The sequence below is a fragment of the Pelodiscus sinensis genome, chromosome 3 (assembly GCF_052426305.1).
Source record: "Pelodiscus sinensis isolate ZL-2025 chromosome 3, ASM5242630v1, whole genome shotgun sequence".
NCBI lineage: Eukaryota > Metazoa > Chordata > Testudines > Trionychidae > Pelodiscus > Pelodiscus sinensis.
In genome coordinates, this window is record NC_143054.1 from 152,663,021 (window position 1) to 152,685,587 (window position 22,567).

Below are 22,567 nucleotides of genomic sequence, written 5' to 3' on the forward strand. Positions count from 1 at the left end.
TCTATAGCATTAATCTATACGCTCTTGCTTATTGGTTAATCAAATATACTATTACATCCCTACTGGAAACTAAAATCTTGATTACTGGAATAAACTGCAGTTAGTCTACCCCCATCCTGGAGGGCAGGAAGCTGCTGTTGGAGGAGGGGCAGCTTGGTGAGAAAGATAGAGAAAGATGGTGGGGATCCTATTTGCCCCTTCTTCCACCTTGCTTTGCTTACCCCCATATCCTCTCTGACTCCCATGACTGACCCTAGTCCCCAAGCCCACTGTACCCCCAGCCCCTGCCTCACTCCAGCTGGGGACTATCGTCCCTCCTGCCCTTCTGTGTTGATCGTCTGTTTTTTACAATCCATCTCCCAAGGACCCACGAATAGTCAGTCCAGCCCTGCTTTCTTAAAGAAGTCTTAAAATGTGCATAAAAAGAATAAAACATTAGCAAATATGACTAAAGACGATCACTTTTAATAGATTAATCCTCCTGAAAAAGAGGAGAAACATATAGTGGAACCATCATGGATCTGTTAATACAGGAGGACTAGATCTCAAAAGCAACTACAAAGCCAAGCTCCATGGGGTCTTTTCTCCATAGACCTGTTCAGGGACTATGGGAGTCCAAGGAAGCAAACTGAGGCACAGCTGATAAGGTCTATAAATACTTTTGGTCTATTCAGGACTGTCGACAGGGGAGGGAAAGGGGAGGTGCCAAGGGGCAGTTGCCCTGGAGCCCGGTGATTCAAAGGGGCTCTGACAGTTGGCACTGCTGAAATAGGAGCTCACCAGCTGCATATGAGAAGCAGGCATGGAATGCAAGCACTTTCCCCTCACTCCTTTAGTGTCCGGGGAACTGGATGAAAAGCAAGCCATGTCCTGGAGCGCACAGCTGCTGCCCTGCCACCTTCCCGAAATGGTGCCCTTGCACTTCGAGCAAAGCTGAGGGCCAGCTGTCCTCAGCCTTGCCCCTTCTGCTCTTGGTTCCACCCCTTCTGGGAGTGCAGAGCTGGGCTTCCTCCTGTCACATAAAAGTTAAATGTGGGTCCTGCAGCTTAGCAGGCCTGGGATTTAAGTTTCCATCCCTGCTGTATCAAGCTTAGCATAGCCTGGGACCCTGCAAGCCCAAACGGCAGCTGGGCTTTATCAGCTCTAACCCATGCCTTGAGCTGGGAAACTACTAAGCGGTAAACAAGTCTGACCTCGGTCTCAGCTCATAAGAGTGATAAGAATGGCGTTGAGCCAGGTACATGCACACCCGGTAAACAATTGTAGTATAATTTGTGCAGGAAGTTACTAGTCCCTTGTCTACTGAGTCTCACCAGCGACCTAGACCTCGACGGGTGCCCTGGATCCCCCTAGCTGGAGCCACGTCTACTGCGGCTTGGTGAGAAGTAACTGGAAAGGGGCATAAGCATTTCCAAGTGCCTGTTACTCTTTTATGCATTGCTTTGCCTATGCTTATTGGTGTATTACTTTGCAGTAGCTGTATAACCATCTGGCAATATTAAGCCTGTAATAGTAGTGACGTAGTGAGACGTAAAAGCAACTATTCATAATGGACTGCCTTGAAGGAAATCCACAACCCTGTTGGGCCCTGGCCCTGTGAGCTGACACCCCCCTCACCTTTCCTGAGGCCCACAGAGGCTTTTGGATCCACTGGGCCTACTGGTCTCAAGTGTAGATAGGTGCCCAGTAGCAGCCACAGACTTCTTCCGTTTCCTGGATCTAAGCTTGAAATGGGAGAATTCTGTAACTTAAATACTATATTACTTTCATCCCTTACCATTAAGAGTGACAGGAAACAAAATAAAATTCCATTCTTACAGATTCCAAGACCACCGAAAACAGATACCTCTATGATCCACAACATTAAAAAATCCCCTGCCTAATGATGACAATAATATAAAAGTTAAAGTGAAAAAATCTATACTAAAATAATGTCAAGTGCATTCAGGAAGACATATACTTACTTTCTAGAGTCAGGGTATATTTATTCCTTTTTTACTCAAGGCTAGCATAGGGGTGTAGTATCACTTTCATTTATGTCTATTTTTAAAAAGCATAAATATTAAATGTAGCAAAATACTTTACAATCATATGGTCTGCAGGAAAATGTGATAATATGAGTGCCTGTGAAATCTTATTGGACAACATAAGAAAGGAAATTGAGATTGTGGGGATTAGACAAGCAAGAGAAGAAGCTGCAAGAAAAAGATAGAGCAATAGACAGAATAACAATGCATCACCTACTAATGTATCTCAGAAATTCAAGGAAGTATAGTCACACTATTTTAGTGTGCACAAAGGCTCTCAGATAGCTAGGACACGTGCACCGCAAAATTAGAGTGCTGATAGAGAGAATTCTACTCCTCTAGGACTACAAGATTTTGGAAATGGAAAAGTCTGTAATTAAATCAATCCATTCTCTGCACATTTTACATTTCTTTTAGTGTCAATACAAAATATGGGGGGCATCTAATTTTTGCTACTCTTCTCCAGAGAAATTTAATTTTCACTAACATTTTTCCACCAGGGTTAATTATTGATTAATTTGTGATTACACACATTTTTTCCAAGTACCACACCAAATATCTTAATAGCTGACTATTTCACATATAGAATTATGGTAATGAGACAATCCTCATACAATTATAACATGAGACGTGGAATATATGGTTTTAATTATGCTTCCACTTCAGTCAATGGCAAAACTGGGAAAATGTGTCGTTGGTGTATGATACCATGTGTAAATTTGATGCACCACAAAATGAGGGTGAAAGATTGTTTAAAGTAGATGATATTGTTGTTACTACAGATTTTAGAGTTAGTTGGGGTGAGGAAATAAAAAGAAGAAATTGGAAATAAACTGTATTTATAAAAAAAAAAATAATACAATACTCACCTCCCTGAATCAGAATCAAATCCAAAATGAAGTTCTCTGCAGCGGTCACATCTCTGACCAGTTATTGAAGCATCTTGGCAAACACATTGGCCAGTTAAACCATTACAAACCTGATTTACTGAACCAGTTCTGTGGCATAAACATGGCAAGCAGCCAGATGCATTGTATGGAGATATGTAAAAACCTAGCAAGAGACAAATTGGTGAATACACATTTTAACAAACTTGCAGAAGAAGCAATACAAACAGAACACTATTTTGTGCATTCAAATTTAGCACCACCAATACCTACAAATCTAGTACATATACACATTCAAATACCTACAAATGTATGCAGTCATCATGTGGAACAGAATGTCTAAGCCCATTCAATGGCATTGTCTAAAGATGTTATCTATTGCCACTCTGATTTTTATTCTCAGCCTCACACATTTTCTTCTTAGGCAAAGCAGGAGACACCAGAGAAAAAAAAGGACAACAGTGCCATAAGTATCAGGCAATGAGGGAAACAAAGATCACATTGCACAGGAGGGACAAATGAATGCAACACAGACTGTGGAGACACACAATATATTGTGCAAGAGCAGAGCTGTGGTCCATCTAGCCAGGATCCTGTCTCTGATAAAACCAATACGGTACCAGTCAAAGGAAATGCTTGAAACTGATATGTCCTCATTGGAGAAATTCCTTAAAGTCTCTAGCTAAGCGGTTGGTTCATGCCAGGAATCTCAAACTGACAGCCATGGGCCATCTACAGCACAAGTATTTTCACAATTTGTTCTGGGAGCTTTTCGGCCCAGGTGGGGCCCATCCTTCAAGCCTGGACCCTTCTGACCACCACCCTGTCCCTTCTTGTCACCACCTTGCCATATTCCCTCCATTGCACCCCTTCCCTCAAGAGATGTGGCCTTGGGGATTACCAGGAGGCCTGGCACGGGACAGCGTTAGGAGTCGGGCCCCCCACATTGGCATGTGCACTTGCTCTGCTTCCTTGTGGCTCTCTCCACTGTGGTTAGTGTGAGAGTTCAGACCCTGCTGCCACCCCATGCCAAGACTCCCCGGTAATCCCCGAGGTCGCATCTCTTGAGGGAAGGGGTGCAATGGGGGAGAAGATGGGGTGGGTCTTGGGAGATGAGTACAGGCACACACACCCCGGGCCTCAGGGACTCCCAGGTTGGATTGAAAAAATGGTTGGTCCTTAGGTAGCCCAGGGGCCACCAGTTTGAGATGCCTGTTTTATGCCATGAGAGCTAACATTATGCGGTCAAAGTTCCTATCATAGAATCATAGAAGTATGGAGAGACTTCAGGAGCTCATCTAGTCCAACCCTCTGTTCAATGCATTCCAACCAGTGCTTTGTGAAGTCTTGCCTTAAAAGACTTTAAGGATAGAGATTCGAACACTTCCCTAAAGAACCCATCCCAGTGCTTCACCACCTTTCTAGTGAAATAGTTTTTCCTAACCTGTCTCCACTGAAACTTGAGACCATGGCTCCTTGTTCTGTCACTGAGAATAGCTTGGTTCCATCCTCTTTGGATACCCACTTCAGGTAGCTGAATCTGGCTATCAAATCCCTCCCTCATTCTTCTCTTCTGCAAATTAAATAAGCCTACTTTACTCATGTACTCCAGCTACCTAATCATTTTTGTTGCCCTCTGCTGGACTCTCCAATTTGTCCACATCCTTTCTGTAGTGGGGGAAAGTGTAGTGGGGCACCCAAAACTGGTGACCTCATTTCTAGACATTGAACTGTTAATCACTACTCATTGAGTCAGATGATCTAACCAGCTTTATACCTACCTAATAGTCCATTTATCCAGGCCATACTTCTTTAACCTGCTAGCAAGAATACTATAGAAGACCATATCAAAAGCTTTGCTAAAGTCAAAGAATAGCACATCCACTGCCTTCTCCATATCCACAGAGCCTGTTATCTTATCTTAGAAGGTAATCAGTTTGGTCAGTCATGCGATGCCCTTGATCAATCCATGTTGACTTTTCCTCATCATCTTCCTCTCCTCCAAGTGTATATTTATCCATATAAAGAACTAAATAATTCTTCTACACTTCTACTAAGCAGTGTGCTTTGTGACAATGACCGCACCTGTAAGTGAGGTGCAAAAAGGGTCAAGCACGATCACTGACACATCCTCTGAGAATGCTGGGTTTCCAAGGGGCAGCTCCACACAGGAAGCTTTCATGTTTCACTGAGCAGGCCGAAACAGCACCCACACTCTCTGCCATTTAGGTCATAAAATACCACATTTTGGCAAGACCTGCTGTGGGCATGCTAGTGGGCCCATTTTTAGGGGGGGAGGCTCGGTAAGAATTTTTCTCCTTACCATCATTTTGGCCTGGATACAGTTGGATTTTCTGCCTTTGTGGACAGTGGGTTTAGGAAGAGCTCTGTTATGCATGGCATGAAGGGGATCATCTATATTTTGCAACTCATGCAAGTGTAGGGTAGAAGCGCAGTGCAAGTACTCCACAAAAAAGTATATAATGACCAGATACATGGCTGGAAAAGGGGTGTTTGTTAAAGAAACAAATGGGAACAGCTGGGGACTCCTATGATTGTTATGGCAGGGAGCCAACTTCATATTATTTTAACCTGCCTTAAACTTCTTAAGATGGGGGTGGATGGTAAGGTCCCAGCAATGGATCTGCTGGAGGGACCTGGATAGAAAAAAAGGGGGAGCTGATGGAAATTTCCCAGGTAATACAGAATAAATAAGCATATAAATAATGTATCCTTATCTGCTGGTTAGTTCCAGACAACTAATAATAAAGCTGTGGCCTGATTAAACTCATGTCAAACATCTTCTGCCCTCCTTTCAGTGTAGCTGGATAATGAGTTCAACAGGTAGATTAGCTCTTGTGTAAAAAGTTTTCTTTTCTCTGTTTTAAAATGGCTTTTTTCAGTTTTGTCCCCCATCAACATGTTCTTATACAGGAAACCCCCAAGATGCAACCACTCGAGTTGCGACCCCCACCACTTACAATCATTTTTGGCAGAGTAGAAAGGGCCGAAACTCCCCAACTTGCGTCCTTGCCCCGCATTTACGATGGCACATGATGCCTATTGTATATGAGAGTTCGAGTTATGATGCACCCGACTTGCAACGCCTCCCCAGGAACCGACCATGTCGCAAGTCAGGGACTGCCTATATTTTGGAAAAGGATAAAGAGAAGGATCTAGTTCACCTTCACTTCCTCACTCATTATGTGGAATTCCTCCACAGTGCTGTAAAACCTCTCCATAGCATTGGTGCCTCTACACAGTAATTGTTATTTTAAAATAATTTTGAAATAATGGACAGCTTGTTCTGACTTCTGTAAACCTCACTATATGAGGAATAACCCCTATTCTGAAATAGTTATTTTGAAATAAGGCATCTGTAGACACTCCACTTCTGCTATTTTGAAATAGCCCCTCACCAGGTCCATTCTAAGTTATTCCTTCTGGGGCTCTAAATCGAGATAGCACATCTACATTAGGGATGCCTACCTTGGACTCATTTTGAGGCTTCCCTGCAGTGTAGATGTGCTATTTGAAAATAAGCTATTTTGGAATAACTATTCTGGAATAGCTTATTCTGAAATAACTGTGCAGATCAGACATAGCTTCATAAACCTCTTAGTCATTTTTCCTCCAAGATTTATATAAAAATCACTCAGGGTATGTCTACACTTCAAAGTTAATTCGAACTAACAGCCGTTAGTTCGAATTAACTTTAATAGGGGCTACACATGCAAACCACTATTTGGAATTTAATTCAAAATAGCGGAGCACTTAATTCGAACTAGGTAAACCTCATTCTACGAGGAGTAACGCCTAGTTCGAATTAAGTAGTTCAAATTAAGGGGTGTGTAGCCACTTAATTCGAACTAGTGGGAGGCTAGCCCTTCCCAGGTTGCCTTGGTGGCCATTCTGGGCCAAACCAGGAAAACTCTTCTGCCCCCCCCTCCCGGCCCCAGAGCCCTTAAAGGGGCACGGTCTGGCTATAGTGCTTGTGCCAGTTGCAAGCCTGCCAGCACCCAGCCAGCAGACCCTGCACCTGGCACAGCATGAGCCAGCCACCCGCTGCCACCCAGTCCTCCGCCTTTTCCCGGGACCAGGCTGGCAGCTCCCAGCAGCCTGCCCAAGGCCGTAAGAGGTGGGCACCCGCCTAGTCTAGTGCAGAGATCGTGGACCTCATAGAGGTTTGGGGGGAGGCCTCCAATGTCCACGATCTCCACACTAGCCACAGGAACATGGCCATCTACAGCCGCATGGCTGTCAACCAGACCACATGCAGACCCAGGAGCAGGTCCGCTGCAAAATCAAGGACCTGCGGCAGGCCTACTCCAGGGCCTCCCAGCCAGGGGCTGACCTGGATGCATGCCCTCATTATGAGGCCCTGGACCGCATTCTGGGGTCTCACGCAGTCCATGCCCCCCGGGTGGTGATAGACCCCGGGGCAGAGGGCCCCGTCCCTGACACGGAGGAGGAGGAGGAGGATGCTGAGAGCCAGGAGCCTGCAGGGAGCCTGCCCAGGACCCCCGAGGCATTCCACAGAGCACATCGGCTGTGTCGTCCGAGGCTGGGGAGGGCTCCACACGTGAGTGCCATCATGCTCCTCTTATGTGTATGGGAGGGGTGGAGAGGGAGCACAGGGACCATGCGCCTGGGCCTAACCCACCATGGAGCAGCAGCTGGGTGATATGCAGGGGCCCTGGCCTGTTCCCCACATGCCGACCTCGCCTTGCAGAAGGGGGCTGAGTTTCACACACTGTGTCCCCAGGGAGAACTGACCACTGCTTTTGTTTCACCACAGCCGCAGCATCTGGGACTGCAGAGCAACAGCCACCCGCACCCAGGCCAGCAGGCACACCTGCAACCTGAAGGACTACCAGTAGCAGCACCTGCGGCTACTGGAGCACCAGCTCTGCACCCAGGACCACTGGGTCCGGGAAGACCCAGCAGCGGCTGCAGCAGCAGAGCTTATAGGTGCTGGAGGAGCAGGGCCGTATCCTCAGAGGCCACCTCCAGACCCTGGTGGACAGGTTCCTGCCTCCTCCTGCTCCGGCCCCTGCGGCCACCCCAGCTCTCACTCCCCCTCCCACCCCTGTTTCCCCTCCCGCTTCCTTCACACCCCTCGTCCCTCCTGCCCCACCCTCCACACCCACTCCCCCCCAATGCCCCTGCGCTCGCAGTACTGGACGGGAGAGCCAGCAGGACCCCCAAGCCTGAGCTTTCCCTTCCCTTCCTCCCCCTTCCAGCTCCCTCCTCCCAGGTTTCCCCCTCCCCTCTCCCACCCTCATTTCTCCTTCCCCCACCCCAGTTATGAACAATAAAGAGAGGGTTTTTTGGAAAAACAGGTGTTTTTATTTTACATTAGGAAGGGGGGTTAGAGAGGGGAAAGGGGAAGGAGGTGAGGGTGGAAGAAGGCCCCAGTGGGGCTTGCAGGGACAGTTCAGTCCTCCTCCACCTGGAAGCTCTCCCGCAGGGCTTCCCAGATCTGAACGGACCCCCCGCTGGGCCTTCTTGATGGCGGCGATGCAGGACTGTGCGTACTGGCCAGCCATGTGCTCAGCCTCAGCTATCCAGGCTGGCAGGAAAGCCTCCCCCTTCCTTTCACATACATTGTGCAGCATACAGCATGCTGCTACCACGGGAGGGATATTGTGCTCGGCAAGGTTGAGGTGGGTGAGGAGGCATCTAAATCAGGCTTTCAGGCATCCAAAGGCCCCTTCGACCACAATGTGGGCCCTGGTGAGCCTGGTACTGAAGGCCTGCCAGGAGGGGTTGAGGTGCCCCGTGTACGGCTTCATCAGCCAGGGCTGTAGGGGGTAGGCCGCACCCCCCAAGAGGCAGACGGGCATGTCCACGTTCCCGACCCTGATGTGGTGGTCGGGGAAGAAGGTCCCGGCGTGCAGCCTCCAGCACACGGAGGAGTTGCGGAACACCTGTGAGTCGTGTGCCTTGCCAGACCAGCCCACATTAATGTCCGTGAACTGGCCCCGGTGGTCAGAAATGGCCTGCAGGATCACGGAGAAGTAACCCTTCCTGTTTATTTAGAGGGAGGCCTGGTGTTCTGGGGCATGGATGGGAATGTGCTGTTGATCGCCCCCCCGCAGTTGGGGAAGCTGAGGGCACCGAACCCCTAGATGACCGCGTCCGGGTCAGCGAGGTGGACCACCCTGCAGAGCAGCACCCTGTTGATGGCCTTGACCACCTGCAGAGAGACACAACAAACTGCGAATCACTGGAGCGCCAGGGTGGCTGGGAGTGTTAATTCCCTGGCACTGCCCCGTGCCCCACTCCCAGAAGTGACCCCCGCTATGATCCTGGCCGCCGCGGGTGGCGTGTAGCATGGCTGGGACAGACCGAACACTCCCGTGCGGGACACTTTCACCTCCTCCCCCCCGTTTTCCCTGGAGCGGCCCATCCCCTCCTAGCAGCCCCACTTCCCCTCCGGCGCAGTGGCCGGTGAGTGCCATACCTGCATGAGCACTGCTCCGACAGTGGATTTCCCCACGCCGAACTGGTTCCTGACGGATCAGTAGCTGTCTGGCGTGGAGACTTTTCACAGGGCGATGGCCACACACTTCTGGAGGGGGATGGCGGGCCTCATGCGAGTGTTTCGTCGCCGCAGAGCAGGGGCGAGCCACTCACAGAGCTCCAGGAAAGTGTCCTTCATCCTGAAGTTCTGGGTCCACTGCTGATAGCACTCCAGGACGATGCAGTCCCACCAGTCGTTGCTGGTGTCCAGATGCCAGATGCGGCGGGGCACCCTGGCATCTGGGCACTGCTGCAGCTCCTCCACAGCCCCCAGGGAGGCCAGGAGGAGAGGCAGGGGGCTGATATGCACCAGATGGTGCCAGGTATCCTCCAGCCATTGCTGGCAGGCTTTCAGCAGCAATTCCAAAAACTGGAACAGCATGCCCAGGGTGAGCTCTGGCTCCATGGTGCCAACTGCAGCAGCATCCCCAATGGGAACACCAACACAGGCAGGCGGCGAGGAAAATGCTTTGCTGTCCCTCGGCGAGGTAGGCAGGCAAGTGAAAAAGCTGAGAACTGGCTGTCCAGGGGGGTCCCTTTAAGCACGAACCTCAGATAGCCTCAGACAGCAGCCACACAAAGCAACTACTGACCTGATGCCCTGCCAGAACCGGTTTCAGCTGCCCTTAAAATGAGACCCAGCGTCCAATCAGTGTGGACGTGCTATTTTGAATTAGCAAAACACTAATTCGAATTTGTTTTTGGGTCTAGATGTGTTATTTCGAATTAGCTTATTTCGAATTAACTAATTTGAAATAAGCTAGTTTGAATTAGTGCTGTAGTATAGACATACCCTGAGTCTCTTCTTTAGTCATGCTCTTCAGTTGCTGAATCTCTTTTAGTTGTCTATGAACTCTTCCTCTAAGGCTACATCTAGACTACAAGCCTCTTTCAAAAGAGAGCGTCTACACTGCAACTACTTTGAAATAAAGTGCTCACTGCAAGAGCACTTTCAAAAAAAGGCATTCTTCCTCATAAAATGAGGTTTACTGTGGTCGAAAAAACTGCCACAATCTTTCGATTTAATTTCGAAAGAACATGGCGGCAGTCTAGACGCAGGGCAAGTTTTTTTAAAAAGGCCACCATTTTTCAAAAAAACCCTGTAGTCTAGAGACATTCTAACTTTCTGATGTTCTGTTCTATAATGAAGAGCACAAAAATGCATGGTGATGTGCTATCTAACCAAGCCATTATTTCCTTTGCCTTACAAGTGATATCTTTATATATACACCCCAGGGTGGTATTGTCTTTCTTTGCTGCAGTGTTGTGCTGTGAGCTCATATCCAAACAGCAAAAGAACTAAACAAACTGAAAACATTAGAATTTTACTGCTCAAGTCTTTGTTCAAGTTTAGTTTCTGGTCCTCAGTGAGATAAATCTCCAGTGGACAGTCAAGTGATATCAGTCTCCAGTTAACACACATTCACATCATAAAACAAGCATACTGTCGGCACTTTATTCCAGAGAGACCCAGAACTGAGCCATCACAGAGACTGAATATCTTGAAGTTATTAGTGAAGCAGCATGTATTATCTCCTACTGCAGTTGCGTGTACAGTATAGCCCTTGTTCTGTACATAAATAGAGGAGGCCATTTCCCAGCAATGTCACTCTCAAACAAAATGAACAACTCAATGCAGGAGTATAGATGGAAGAGAGGAAACAAGTTTAACCCTAGACCTCACGAAAAAGGTCAGAGTACCTCTTGGGTAGCTAATTTATAACCTGCTCCAAGAGCACTAAAAATTCATTTCTGGCAGACCCTAGTGCACTCTAAAGAAAGACAGATTCCTATCCACTCGATAATTAGAATAAAATTGACAAGCAACAAAGGACAGCAACAGATAAATGGTAAGCCTAAAGTATTATAATGAATGACAGAAGAAAGCTTTCCCATGGACATAATTATTCCAGCTCTGCAAGAGGTGATAGGTAAGTTGATGGGAGAGTGTCTCCTGCAGACATAAACTACCTTGCAGACCCCACACCCTCTCCTGCACCCCAGTCCTCTACCCCAGACTCCCTTTTGCCCCCAATCATTGTCCAAAACCCCGCAGCCTCTCCATAGAAAACTGTGGCCCTTGACCACTTATCAAAATCTTGGAGTACCTCCTCATCAAAAATTATTGCCCACCCATGTTCTAAGGCCTGAATGGTTGCACCGAGGTTGTCCATCCAGGTCAGGGTGGCAGGGAACTATACTGATTGGGTATGTACACAAAGGCTGAAGACAGGTCCAGGGCTTACCCCGCTGTACCTATTTCTGGCTAGAGGCAGGGCTGTAAAACCAATGCCTCTCCATACTAGGCATTAAATTCATGTATGAAGTAAAAAGATGTTTCGAAAGGGTTGTTCCAGCTTTCTACACACCACTAATCAAAACTGAGCAAGCAGTGCCTCACACATGTTGTATTCAATTTCAATATTTTTTCTTTCAACAAAAAAATACGTGGAAGAAAATTATTCTTTATAAATCAACACCAAACCAAGAGACCATGTTTGCCCCTTCCTCCATGAAACAGATAATTGATATCCTTTCTCTGCAAGGTACAAAGGCATGACAATGTGTTGACATTTTGAATCACATGAAAGTGAGAGATATTTTGAAAGTTAAACTACAAATATCTATTTTATTGTGGCTAATTGTAGGCCTCTGACTTGAGTATACTTTAAGTAAATATGCTGGGAAATTAGAATACTTAAATAGCTTATGTTTATGCTATATATCACACTTAATCATACAACTGAGTTAAAACAGGTGCACTATCCCATCAACCTAAGCTATCCTTAATATATTTTATGGTTACCATTTTATCTAATTAATTTTGTGCTTTTAATTATGCTGTGATGGCTACCGATGTGCTTGCAGTACATTTTGTTATTTTTGGCCTAAGGCAAAGCCAAAGGACATGGTTAGATAATTTGAAACAGGTTAAAATGCTCTATGGTTCCATAATTTAATACCATTACTATCATCAGATCAGTATGTAAACAAATAGTATTTTTAATAATGCATACTATTTAGAGCTGGGTATTTTTATTATGTTACTATGACTCAAGTTATAATTCTTAACTACAGGGCTGTGGTCATTTTAGCAGATTTGGGTTTCTCTCCTTTTTTTTTTAATAGCTGATATATAAACTGCAAGATTAAATTCACCCATCAAAAATGTTTCATCCACTGTTATTTAATCTTTACTGCCTTCTTACTCTCCTCCGCCTTGGAGTTGCCAACCCTCCTGATTTTAGTGGGAGTTTCACAGAATGGGGCTTAGTATCCCAGAGGTTAACGCAGCAATCTGGAAGATTTTGAACTGCTAAAAGTTCAGCAGCAGAGTGGGGTTAAGGCAAGCTCCCTTCCTTCCCTGGTTCCACACTGATCCAAGAACTGTCTGGCATATTCCTGTGTCTCTTGGACGGAACAGTAGGGGGTCTCTGCATGCCACCCCCATCCTGAGTGCCACTCGCATCCTGAATCCACAGCTTCCATTAGCCAGGAAACTTGGCCACTGGAACTTGAGGGGGTGGTGTCTGTGGGCAGGGACAGTACACAGAGCCTCCTAGCTCACGCCGTCCCCTAGAGGCCATAGGGACATGCTGGACACTTCTGGGAGTGGCACAGGACCAGGATGTGCTGGGAGCTTGTCCTAGCCCTCCTGCATCAGTGACCAGCAGCAGCAGGGAGCCTGCCTTGTCTCTGCAATGCTGCTGACCAGGAAACACCCAATGAAAGCACCATCGGGTTAGAGCCCATACCCAAGCCCCTTCCCTAGCCCTGAGCCCCCTCCTGCACCCAAACTCCCTCCTTCACTGCAACCCCTGCCTCAATCCTAAGCCCCTTCCTATACCCAATCTACTTCCCAAAACCTGCATCCCACATCCCCTCCTGTACCTCAACCCCTGCCCCAGGCTCATCCGAGAACCCTCTCCCACTCGTCAAACTCCTCAGCTCAACAAGAGAACCTCCACTGCTTCCCCCATCCTGGTAAAGGTGAGGGTGGGGAGAATGAACGAATAAGGGGAGAGGGATGGAGTGAGTGTGGTAAGGCCGTTGGAGAAGGAGCAGAGAAGAGGCATGGCCTTAGTGAAGGGGTAGGGAAGGGTGTTTGGATCAGTTGACAATCCTGTGAGTCTTTCTCCCTACTTTAAAACCCGCCTCATTACTACAACAGTTGTAATCTAGTACTGACACCTTAATAATCTTTTTCAGGATATTATTGCACATCACAATTTCTCTGCACTCCTTTGAATGTACCCTGATATCAGCATCTATCATATGGTCCAGGAGTGCACTAGTCTGTGCCTCATGTTCACCTGGGTACTATTCCCAGGTCTACCACTGGCCTGCAGGGTGACCTGGGGTAAATTATTTCATGGTTCTGTTATTCAGTTTTCCTCTCTGTAAAACGGGGATAATTATATTGGCTCACTTTGTAAAGTGTTTTGATATCTACTAATGAAAGGAAATATGTAAGACCTAGGCTAGGTAGTATTATTAGGGTCCAAACTAGTCCCCACTGAAGTCAGTACAAAATTACTATTTAATACAATGAGTACGAGACTGGGCCCCTGCAATGTTAAGGAATCAAACTCATCTACAAAGCAGTAAACTAATTCTAATCACTTAGACTTTTGGTGGACCTCTCTTGGTAAAGCAAGATAAATTACCTGAATACAAGATTTTTTAAAAACGAACAAGTATGTGAAAATGTTTCCTCATGTGTCATGTAGATTATTCCACATTATTCTGTGTGTACTATCAATTAGACATTTTAAAACTATTATAGATCTACATAACCCCTTCACTTTACTTCTCAAGGACAAGGGTGGCTTACTGTCTCAGGAAACCTTGACATTACTCCTCTGTCTAGCCCCAGCCCACTTTTTGATTAAGTGCCTGCTGCAGAGTGTCAGCAGGTCAGATAGCACCACGGAAGGAAGAAAAACACAATATTGCTGTATTTATTAGTATATGTACAGAAAATAATTTAAATTAATTAAAAAAATACAAATGGAGGTTAAGCTGCATTTTTAACCTATGTTCAGTTACTGAATGGCATATTAAAATCAATGGGGCTCTAATGTACCTTCTAATGTGCACTGCTACTTTAACAAACTGCCTATAAATTTAACTTCAACTAAATCTCTCTCTTTAACACAGGTTAGGTTAATACTACACTATTATAATATTATATTTTCTTTATATTCACCTGTTTTCTAAAAATTAATAAAGATAATTATAGTGCCACCCAATATCATTAACTCAGTTATAAATTCCATTTACAGTAATGTAGAATGAAATCTCTGAATTGTTCCACTGTGCAATACCAATAGCATTGTCAGCTGCTTGCTTAGCCCTGTGAGAAGCTGTATATCCCCAACATGATGGGGCAATCACATGCACTTATAGGACAATTTGTTTTGCCAGACTTCCTATGATGTTCCTAAAAATATCTCCACAACTTCCTCCATGCTAATCACTCATGCAAGGAGCTCCCTTCCTAAACTAATCTTTGCAGAAACTTATCTTCCACTTCTCTCTGCAAGAACCCAAATTGCTGCAATTAATGATGATGATCTATGTTATTTTAATATTAACAATTGAGACATAAATGTAAATGAAATTGCATGCATTTGTTTGCATCAGTTTCCTTTCAACTTCCATATAATACTTATGCTACTACACTGTAAACTAGAGCTGTCGATTAATCGTAGGTAACTCACATGATTAACTCAAAAATTAACTAGGATTAAAAAAACACTATTAATTACGGTCTTAAATCACACTGTTAAATAGAGTACCAATTGAAATGTATTAACTATTTTGGATATATATATAAACATTTTAAAATACAGTATATTGATTTTAATTACTTGGAATGCAGAATATAGTGCTCACTCTATATTATTTTAATTACAAATATTCACACTCATCCTAGAACCCCTCTTACACTTCAAATCCCTCAACCCAAGTCCAGAGCCTCCACCCCTTCCCCCATTTTGGGGGAAAAGTGACTATTTTTCAATTTACCTCAGACAAATACTGCTATCTCTTTATCGTGAATGTTCAGCTTATACATGTACAATTTTATTACATAACTGCATTTAAAAATAAAACAATGTAAGACTTTAGAGCCATGGTCACCAACCAGTAGACCGTGATCTACCGGTAGATCTCAGGGGCTCTAAGAGTAGCTCTTGAGCCCTCTCTTTGAACTGCGCACCTGCGTAGTACATTTACATTAGATTTCCTCATCTGAGGAGCAGCTACTCACCGAGCAACAACACAGGTGAGTAGCTGAGAGGAATGGTGGGAGCTGGGAGGTCAGGAGGGCTGAAACATCCCAGCAAGCTGACTATGGCTTTCAGCTGAAAGAGGCTGCCCCGCACTCCAGCTGATCGGCGGCTTCTCCTTTGAGCCTGCCCACGTGGAGCTTGGTGCACCCTGGCTGAGTGCCATGGCCAACTGGCCGAGCAGGCACTTCTCTTCCCTCCAGCCCAGCTGCCCTGTGACTAGGAGACAAAAAGGCAAGAAGAGGAGGGGGAGCAGGACAAACCCCCACACATGGTGGAGAATGTGGGCACCATGAACCTCCTAGACAAAAGGGGGGGTGAAAAAAATTGGGAAAAGGGGGTGGTAGAGGTAGCACTACGAACTGGTGGAGACTGAAGTAAAGGCAAGGGCCCCAGGCAAACATGGAGGTGTCAGACATGTTTAAGTGGTTAACAGAAAACCAACGGCAGCAGCACCAACAGCAGACGGCCCTCCTGCAACAGCTGGCAGTACAGCACCAGGATTAACAGCGACAGCTCCTCACCGAGGTGGCAGACCAGTTCCAGGCGAACCAAGAGCGGTGGGTGAGGCAATGGGGGGTTCTGGGACGAGGACATCCCGGGGGGCAGGGCGACGAGGTGGTGGAAGGGGGGCCCTGGCCCAGTTGCCAGTAAGGTTGGCCAAGATGGGGCCCTTAGACGACCCTGAAGCGTTCTTGGTCACCTTCGAACGGGTGGCCACATCCGCCCGGTGGCCAGAGCAACATTGGGCAACGATTCTAGCTCCCTACCTCGCGTGCCCAGCTCAGCTGGCCTATCGGAGCCTAGATCCGCGTGAAGCCCTACATTATTTTAAAGTAAAAGAGGCTATACTGGACCAGTTAGGGGTTACACCAGAGTTCTATCGCCAAAGGTTTAGGCAGGAAACGTACCCTCCCGGAGCAAGACCCCGGGCCGTGGCACAAAGGTTGAGGGAAGCCGGCTGGCGCTGGTTAGAGCCGGAACAGCAAACCGGGCCTCAGGTGGTCGAGAAGGTAGTCTTGGAGCAATTTATCAATATCTTGCCGGGGGGGGCCAACAGTGGGTCCGCCGCCACCATCCAGCATTGTTAAATGAGGCGGTTACCCTTATGGAGGATTTTTTGGCGGCAGAGGGAGGAGAAGTGGGGAGTGGAAGCCGGAAGGAACCCACAGTAGGGCAGGGCAGAGGGGGGGGTGCAACCCTCCTCACGCTTTGGGGAGAGGGCCGCGGGGGGGGGGGACCCCCCAGCCCCGGCAGGAGGCGGTTGGCCCCGGTGTGGAGCAGACCTACAGTGGCGGAGCCCGTGCCGCGTCCACCACCTCGAGAGATTCGGAAGGAGAGCTCGACTCCAGTGCAAGCCCCAATGGAAGGGTACTACCAGTGCGGACAAGAGGGACACTTCAGACACGACTGTCCTTATATGGATTGCTCCTATGGGCAGGTAAGGGTGGGTCCAGACACGGGGGAAGCTCGAGGACATGGGAGGATCTTGAGGGAAATAGAGATAGAGGGTCGGGTGGTCACCACTCTGGTGGATTCAGGATGTGGCCAGACCCTGGTCCGGGTGGATCTGGTGGAAAAGGGGGGGTCCTAGAGGGTCCCCAGTAATGGTCCAGCGCGTGCACGGGCAAGTGGAATTGTACCCCACGACATGGGTACACCTCAGGGATGGGACGCAAGAAGGGTGGGCCTACGTAGCCCTCGTCCCAGGGTTGGTGTATCCCGTCCTGTTAGGACAAGATTGGAAGGGTTTTGAGCGAGCCCTACGGGAATGGCCGGGGCAAAAAGCTGCAGCAGGGACTGTAGCCCTGACGGCCGACCCGAAAAACACCCACGAAGGAGGGGGTGCGGGGGCGGAGCAAGAGGAGACAGAGGAGGGGGTAGACTGGCCCGCCGATTTTGTAAGAGAACAGAGGGAGGACCCCCTGCTACAGCAGGCATGGGAACAAGCTGCCGGGGATAAGGGGGAAAGTGATAACCCCCGAGGGGCTTTAACCTATCCCCGGTTCGAGATACAGGGCGACAGATTATACCGGGTCATTGAGGGGAAGGAGGAAGGGGAAATAATGACCCAGCTATTAGTACAGGGCAAATGCCACCGGCGCCTATTAGAGCTAGCGCACAGTAATCCGTGGGCTGGCCATTTGGGGTATGAAAAAACCATCCGCCGTCTGCTCCAACGATTTTACTGGCCAGGAATTTACCGCACCACGAAGGACTTTTGCGATTCTTGCCCAGAGTGTTAGAAGACCAGCGCAGGGCATGTACCGCGGGCACCTCTGGTGCTGCTGCCTGTAGTGGGGGTCCCTTTCCAGAGGATCGCTATGGACTTGGTAGGTCTCCTGGAGCGAACGAGGAACCGATGCCAGTACATCTTGGTAGTCATTGACTACGCAACCCAGTACCCGGAGGCAGTACCCCTACGCAATATCACGGCCGCCACGGTGGCGGAGGAACTGGTCAAGATCTTCACGAGGGTGGGCCTAGCGGAGGAAATCCTTACCGACCAGGGGACGAACTTCACCTCCACCTTGATGAAGGAATTATGCCGTCTGTTTTGGGTCAAGGCGTTGAGGACCTCCGTATATCGTCTGCAAACGGACGGACTGGTCGAAAGATTTAATCGAACACTCAAGGGTATGCTCAGAAAGTTTGTGCAGGAGGAACCGAACGCATGGGACCAAGCCCTGCTGTCCCTCATGTTTGCGGTAAGAGAGGTGCCACAGGCCTCTACGGGGTTCTCCCCCTTTGAGTTGTTATACGGCAGGCAACCGTGGAGGATTTTAGACGTAATTCAGGAAACCTGGGAGGAACAAGCTACCCAGGCCATAGGGACAGTACCCTATATCCTTAGGTTGCGGGAAAGACTACAGCGGGTGGGAGAATTCGTGACGCAGAATCTCCTTGAGGCGCAGGGTCAACAAACGCAGTATTATGATAGGAAGGCACAGCTGCGTACGTTCCAGCCCGGCGATAGGTTTCTCCTCCTACTGCCGGAACAGACTTCCAAGCTGTTGGCCCGTTGGCAGGGCCCCTTCGAGATAATTCGTAGAGTAGGGGAGGTGAACTACGAAATCAGAATGCCAGGGAAGCGGAAGGCCACCAACATTTATCATGTTAACCTCCTGAAAGGATGGCGGGCGAGGGAGAGCTTGATGGGAGCCATGGTGGGGGCTGGGCAAGAGTTTCAGGTGGGCCAAGAATTAGCAGTAGAACAGCGAGGGGAACTCCTAAGTGTGTTAGCGGAGTTTCCGCAGGTTCTCACCGACGCCCCGGGACAAACGGAGGTCACTCGCCACCATATACGGACCAAACCGGGATGTACGGTCCGTGACCTGGTGCGACCCCTCCCTCAGAAGTTGTGGCCGACGGTCCGGGAAGAAGTGAACAAGATGCTAAGGTGGGGTGTAGTGGAGGAGTCGCACAGTGCTTGGAGGATCCCCATCGTGTTGGTCCTGAAAGCTGACGGCACCATTCGATTTTGTATCGACTTTCGAAAAGTCAACGCGGTATCCCAGTTTGACGCGTATCCGATGCCCCATGTTGATGAGCTACTAGAGAGACTGGGAACGGCGAAGTACTTGTCCACCCTCGACCTGGCCAAGGGATATTGGCAAATACCGCTGACCACGGAGTCCCGGGAAAGAACGGCCTTTTCGACACCCTTTGGCCTGTACCAATTTGTAAGGATGCCCTTCGGGCTCCAAGGGGCAGCGGCCACCTTCCAACGCCTGATGGACAAAGTGCTACTCCCCCACGAGATGTATGCTGCCGCCTATATAGGCGACATAATCATTTACAGTACGACCTGGCCCAAACACCTAAAACGTGTAAGGGCCGTTCTGACGTCATTAAGAGAGGCAGGATTAACGGCCAACCCCTCCAAATGCCATTTTGGCCAGCAAGAGGTTTCCTACTTAGGCTACACGGTCGGTGGGGGCAGAATCTGACCCCAAGTAAGTAAAATCGAGGCACTGCGAGATTATCCGGCCCCGAACACAAAGCAGCAGGTCCGGCAATTTTTAGGGTTGGCGGGCTATTACCGCCGGTTCGTGCCCGACTTTGCAATGCTGGCTACCCCATTGACGGACCTCATGTGGGAGGCAGCACCAAGAAAGGTACGCTGGGGTCCCCAATGCGAGGAGGCCTTTAGGAGACTAAAACAGCGGCTGACACGAGCCCCAGTGCTGGCCCAGCCAGACTTCATGAAACCCTTTGTCCTACAAACGGACGCCTCAGAAGTAGGTCTCGGGGTGGTGCTGTCACAGGGGGACGGAGGGGAGGAAGCCGCAAGTTACTGCCCCGAGAACAGAAATATTCTATGATAGAAAAGGAAGCACTGGCGGTAAAATGGGCCGTTAACTTGTTGCGGTATTACCTCCTAGGCAACTCGTTCAAGGTGGTGACGGACCATGCCCCCCTGCGCTGGCTACTCACCATGAAGGATGCCAACGCTCGTATTATGCGATGGTATCTGTCACTTCAGCCATACCGATTTGAAGTCCATCATCGAGCCGGAAAAGCCCACGGGAACGCGGACTTCTTTTCAAGGAACATGAAAGAGGAACAGGGAAGCCGGGCAGTGGGAGCGGAGAACGTAAGGGGGAAGGCGTGTGACGGGGCGGAACCTGCATACCCCGGTGAAGCAGGCCCACCCTGCACTGACCCCGCGATCGCCCTGTCACTCCTGGGGGCGGCGCGGGGCTCGGTAGGAGTGTGTGCGCCTTGTAGCGCGGCAGCGGCTCAGCTGAGCGGCAGAACAGAGGGCGCCGCAAGCGAGCTCTCAGCAGGAGGGAAAGGAGGGGCGGGGCCACGGGGGCTGATGTCAGCCGACGGCGGTGTCATCAGACGTCCCCGCCGCGGCCGCGGAGAGTTTAAATGGCGGAACGGAGGAGCCGAGAAGGGGGGGGGGCTGAGCAGGAGGAAAGAATAGGTTAAGCCAAGCGGGGTGGAAGTAGCCCAGGGCAGGGCAAGGAGCCGGCGCACCGGTGGGTTGAGGGTCGTTACCCCTCCGGTGGGACAGGTCCTTGAGAATCTGTCCTTAGGGCCCTGGGCTGGGGTCTGGGAGAGAGGGTGGGCCCGGACCGCCTTCCCCGCAGTTTCGTGACTGTATGCATACCGACGCGGGAAAAAGGGGATTGTGACTAGGAGCCAAAAAGGCGAGAAGAGGAGGGGGAGCAGGACAAACCCCCACATTCAGATTATGAAAATGAACAGGTATTGGTCCCCTCTGTGAATCATTATTTAGCAGAACCCATCATCAGAATGAGTGCATGTCCTTTGTAATAGTGGTTGAGGCATGAGGGGACACATGAATCTTTAGTGTATCTGGCATATAAATCTCTTATTCACAGAGTCATGTGAATGCCTATTCTCACTTTCAAGTTACACTGTAGACAAGAAAAAGCAGCATTATCTTCTGAAAACTGTAACCAAATTTGTTTGTCTGAGCCATTGGCTAAACAAGAAGGAAGACTGAATGGACTTGTAGGCTCAAATGGTTTTTTTTTCTTAACAAAGTTATATAACCCCCCCCAAAAAAGACATTTGTAAGTTATACTTTCATGATAAAGATATCACCTCAGTCAAGTACAGTAGTACAAAATGGAAAATATTCCTTTTGACTTTTTTCACAGTGCAAATATTTGTAATAAAAATATGAAGTGAATACTGTACGTTTTTATTGTGTTGTACAGGCTGGAACCTCCCTGGAAGATTACAACTTCTTCCTTGATCCTCAAGACCTGACCGGTCCTGAACAAGGAATTTTGCTAGACCAGGGGAGGTCAATGCAATTGATCACAATTTTTTTTTTTTAAATCACAAATAATTTTTAGTCACTTGGCAACCCCACTGTAAACCCTTTGGAAAAGAAATGTCATTTTTGTTAATATCTAGCATTACAAGGCTCAGGCCCGATTCACACCACTACTATAAGACTATAAATACCAACTAACAATTTTTGCCTAGCAGCACACTAAATGTGTGTGCAAGGGCCTCCCCCTTTGCTCACCAATCAAATACAGAATAACTTCATTTATGTCTATGACGTGTGGGGAAAACAAACTCTAAAGCTCTATAGCTTTCCTATAAAAAAAAAAGGAAATTATCAGTGTAATAAAGGAAAAGACAGTTCTGAATTTAGAATACTGCATAGTGTCACGAGCACTTTTCTTACCTGATTCACACTGATTACACCTTCTTCCGTGACGATTAGGCAGGCATACACATTGTCCACTAATCTGGTCACAAGCAGTTCCTGCTAATGTCCCCAAGGGGTCACAGTCACAAATCTGGCAGCCGAGATGATTGTTAATGGTGAGATTGTACATGTGAAGCCCACACTGATTGCACTGAAGGCCAGTTACACCAGCTTTGCAAGGACACTGTCCTGTTGATTTGTCACACAACAGAGAGCCATTTACTGTACCTGCATTATCACAATCACATGGCAGACAGGCCAAGGAGTTGTTCTCTTGTACTTTGTAGTATCCATCCAAGCATTCACTGCACTGTCTGCCTCCAATATTAATTTTACATACACACTGCCCTGTCATAGCATTGCAAACGCTTCCAGAAAGTGATCCTGCAATATTACAGTTACACGCCTTACACCCGGTATCATCCAGACCAAAGAAGTTGTCCATGCAGGTGTCACACTGAAGCCCTTTCGTTTTTTCTTTACATTTGCACTGCCCAGTAAACGGGTTGCAGAACTGATTCAGGGAGCCATAGATATTACACAGACAAGGCCCACATCCATGTTCACGAAAATTGCTGCGGACTTTAAATCCAAAATTACAACGATCACATTTCAGACCTAAAGACAGAAACA

The 22,567-nt window shown here is 48.1% G+C and overlaps 1 protein-coding gene across 1 annotated transcript in view; it reads right to left on the reverse strand.

Annotated features, from left to right (window-relative positions):
- Positions 1 to 22,567, reverse strand: part of LOC142828021 (usherin-like) — a 176,890-nt gene that overhangs the window by 46,322 nt on the left and 108,001 nt on the right. Inside the window, exons 12-13 of the mRNA XM_075925196.2 lie at positions 21,911 to 22,552; positions 2,897 to 3,080 (exon numbers count right to left, since the gene is read on the reverse strand). Of these exons, the coding sequence (XP_075781311.2) occupies positions 2,897 to 3,080; positions 21,911 to 22,552 (826 nt within the window). The remainder of the gene's footprint in view (positions 1 to 2,896; positions 3,081 to 21,910; positions 22,553 to 22,567) is intronic.